The sequence below is a fragment of the Hemiscyllium ocellatum genome, chromosome 6, assembly GCF_020745735.1.
Source record: "Hemiscyllium ocellatum isolate sHemOce1 chromosome 6, sHemOce1.pat.X.cur, whole genome shotgun sequence".
NCBI lineage: Eukaryota > Metazoa > Chordata > Chondrichthyes > Orectolobiformes > Hemiscylliidae > Hemiscyllium > Hemiscyllium ocellatum.
Window position 1 is genome coordinate 20628247 of NC_083406.1, and position 3704 is coordinate 20631950.

The window sequence follows — 3704 nt, forward strand, 5'->3', positions numbered from 1 at the left end:
GAGCCGATTGTTTCAAGCGGGAAAGGGTTGGGCTACCTTTGTGCGGTGCCGTCAATGCGGGGTCTTCACTGATTGGCGGGTGGATGGGGACGTGAAGGCAGGGGGGGCGAGGTGATCGTCTGAAAGGGTGACTGGGTGGGCACCTTCCGCCGATAGGCTGAGAGGCGGGGCGTGAGGCCGTGGGCGCGGGGTATGATTGGCCGAAAGGAAAAGAGGGGCGGGGAGGACGGTGTCGCGTCATGAGCGGGCTCGAGGCCGGCGGTTAACGGGCGGCTCGAGCATGGAATTCAAATTTAACTTCGACCTGGGGCCGCCGGAGCCGCCCGGGACTGGAGAGGCCGAGCGGTTTCCCACGCAGCCGGAGAGGGGCTCGGAGGCCGTGAAGGAACACGGGGTGCTCTGGGAAGAGCTGGAGAGGATCCTGGAAGATGCGGTAGTGGAGGAAGTGGCGGTGGCAGCGCCGGAGCCGCTGTGCCTCAGGCACCTGAACGTCTGGGCGGTGGAGCGGGCGCTGAGCCTGGAGGACCGCGGGGAGGCCGGCGTCTCCGGCGCCATCGCCCGCCGCTCTGACCTCGTGCCCGGCGTCTACGAGGGAGGCCTGAAGATCTGGCAGTGCACCTTCGACCTGATCGAGCACCTGTCCGGTGTCGAGCTGGAGGGCCGGCGGGTCCTGGACCTGGGCTGCGGGGCGGGACTCCTGGGCATCGTCGCCCTGAGGAGGGGGGCGGCCGAGGTCCACTTCCAGGACTACAACGGCTCCGTGATCGAAGGGGTGACCCTCCCCAACGTGGCTCTGAACGAGGAGGAGGAGGAGGAGGAGGAACGGCCCGCGAAAAGGCGGCGAGCCCAGGGCCCGGAGCCCAGGCCGCTCTCCCGCTGCCGCTTCTTCTCGGGAGACTGGTCCCGGTTCGGCGACGTCCATGGCGGCTCCTTCAAGTACGACCTTGTCCTGAGCTCGGAGACTCTGTACAACCCGGACAGCTACGGAGAGCTGCACGACGCCCTGTCCAGCTTGCTGTCCCAGGACGGGCTGGTCTACCTGGCCACCAAGTCCCATTACTTCGGGGTGGGCGGCGGCATCCACCTGTTCGAGAGCTTTGTCAAGCAGAAGGAGGTCTTTGACATTCAGACAGTAAAAGTGATCGACGACGGCCTCCAGAGATGCATCGCCACCCTGTCCTTCAGGAAAGCTCACTGTTGCTGACTCGCAAATTGAGATGCACTTTACCCGACCGCTGAACAGGTTTCAGGAAATTAACATTGAGGGTTTTGTTCTTTAAAAAGACAAAACCTCGAGGTGGAATCCATAGGGAAATGGATGAAAGCCTACTCTTCGCTGTGAAGTGTTGAATCAATGCAAAGTGACTGAAGTGCACATGCTGGAAGAGTGTTTACATTGCCTCGTGTCACAGGATACAGATATTGATATGAATTAGTAAAAATACGTTTTGATTTCAAGAGCAAATAACTGAACAAAGCACCATAGCATACAGGGTTATGAGCCAAGACTTGGAAAACGGATTGGAATAAAGAGACGCACGCTGACTGATGCAGACAGAATGAGCTGAAGGGTCTTTTTATCCTCTGTTGTAAAAACTGACTCTTTTTAATCTCTTCCAAGTACTTTGGAAGAATTTAGCTGCTGTGATTCGGATACCTTGTAAAGAGTGGGTTAAGTGTTGGAATTTAACATATTCTAAAAAAAAATCCTCACTGGATGAGGATGTTGACCCTTGAGGATAGTGAAGAGTCAACCATTTAGCAGTATCCCCAAGACAGAAAAAGAAAGATCAGACTGACTCAGATATGAATTCCCTGGTAATAAAGTTCAAAATTACAGAAAATTACAATCACTTGCCCAATCTGTACAATACTTTGCAACATATGCTCTATGCTATGATATACAATATAAGAAAACTGGGGTGGACACTAAATCTTTATCCTGACACAATTTATAGAGTACTTGTACTTTAAGAATTAAACAACATCCTCCTCCACATGTGCCCCCCCCTGCCCTGCCAAAATGCCTAACCAATTACTCCAGAGGGAATTGTTGCTTGTCTGGTGGAGGTCCCTCTCTGCCTTGGGTGTTGTTGTGGACTCCTGAGGTTGCTGACAGGGTTGATGTTTTCCTCACCAAAGGGTTAGTGTCCAGAGACACAGCAAGCTCAGCGAGGAAAATGAAAAAGAGTGCCGATAGCTGGCCCTGCTGCCCCCTTTACCCATTCCAAAGGGCTGGCTGGCTCTGCCCCTCTGGTAATTCCATTTCACAAAGCATCATGGCGGGATATGGGCCAGGTGCTGGCAGGTGGGACTAATTTGGGTTGGGGTATCTGGTCGGCATAGACAAGTTGGACCGTAGGGTCTGTTTCCTTGCTGTACATTTCTCTGATCTCTGGTGATTGCTTTTTTTTTTACAGGTCTTAACAGCTAAGGATTAAATCCTTAGTTTGTTTTATTAAAAAAGAAACTATATATGCTTTTAGTTGTGCAATAAAACCACCATCTCCTAATTTTCCAAATCTGGTTTTAAAATGGTTTTTTTAAGTAGCTCAAATGGTTTCTCCATGTTTTTACTGCCAGCACTTGGAATAGAAAATGGTTGCATTATGATTCTAACTGGTATGTGAAGCTTATCAATAGACTAAGGTATTTTTGTGCCTTGGAATATGTTATGATAGATTTTAATGTTAATCAATATTTTTAATTCATTGAAGCAAATTTCAGATTATACTTGTATGTAAATAATTTATTTGAAATGCAGTGACTTTTGCCAGCAAATGTAACACTCTTGGGTCAAAAGAATGCCATAAACTAGAGTCAGACAGCATGGAAAGAGACCCTTTGGTCCAATTAGTCCATGCACACCAAACTAAAGTAGTCTCACCTCGCTCTGCTTGGCCCATATCCCTCCAAACATTTCTTATTCATGTACTTTTAAAATTATTTCTTAACATTGTAACTGTTCCTGCCTCCATCATTTCCTGTGGAAGTTCATTCCACACACACACACACACACACACACACACACACACACACACACACCACTGTTTAAAAGAAAATTGCCTTTAGACTTTTATAAAATCTTTCTCCTCTCTCTTTAAAAATATGTCCACTCGTCTTGAAATTCCCCGCCCTCATGATTTTATAAACTTCTACATTGCAGTGGAGAAAACGTCTGTCTACCCAGACTTTCCTTATAACGCAAACCTTCCATTCCTGGCAAGCTGGGTAACGTTTTTCTTTTATTTTGGTTACAAGGGGTGTCCTCATGTGGGACACTGAAGCCCCATGTATCACCATCTCTGGTTGTGGCATCAGAAGACTAATCAGTTGATGTCCAGTGTCGGAGGAGGTGCAGGACTGGTGCAGCATGATAGTCTACACCTCTGAGGCAGCAGAAGCAATGGCGCTCATGGCAGCAGAAAAGGAGTACGTTGTCAGGGCCCCAAGGGCGATGTTGGACAATGTCGACTGGAGGAGCAGAGAGCGTGAAGCCTACAGAGAGGGGAAAGATGAAATTTTGAAGCTATTTCAGTTTTATTAATATTAAATTAATATTAATTTTTTCAGTACTTTGCCATTTATACAATTTATGCAGTACTTTATTATCCAAGATGGTGTTGGAATGTGGCAACATCATTCACTTTGTCTTTTGTACCCACGTACAGTGAAAATGTTAAATAACTCTACATCCTGGTGAA

General features: G+C 48.5%; 1 protein-coding gene across 1 annotated transcript; it reads left to right on the plus strand.

The window, feature by feature from the left end:
* The first annotated feature begins 229 nt into the window (after positions 1–229).
* On the plus strand, positions 230–1850 carry mettl18 (methyltransferase 18, RPL3 N3-histidine). Its single transcript, XM_060826519.1, has one exon. It carries the CDS (start codon positions 281–283, stop codon positions 1202–1204), a length of 924 nt encoding a protein of 307 aa, XP_060682502.1. The 5' UTR covers positions 230–280; the 3' UTR covers positions 1205–1850.
* Positions 1851–3704: the final 1854 nt, after the last annotated feature.

Excerpts from the sequence above, each read along its gene's own strand:
- mettl18 (XM_060826519.1), top strand. The coding sequence starts at position 281 with ATGGAATTCAAATTTAACTTCGACCTGGGGCCGCCGGAGCCGCCCGGG.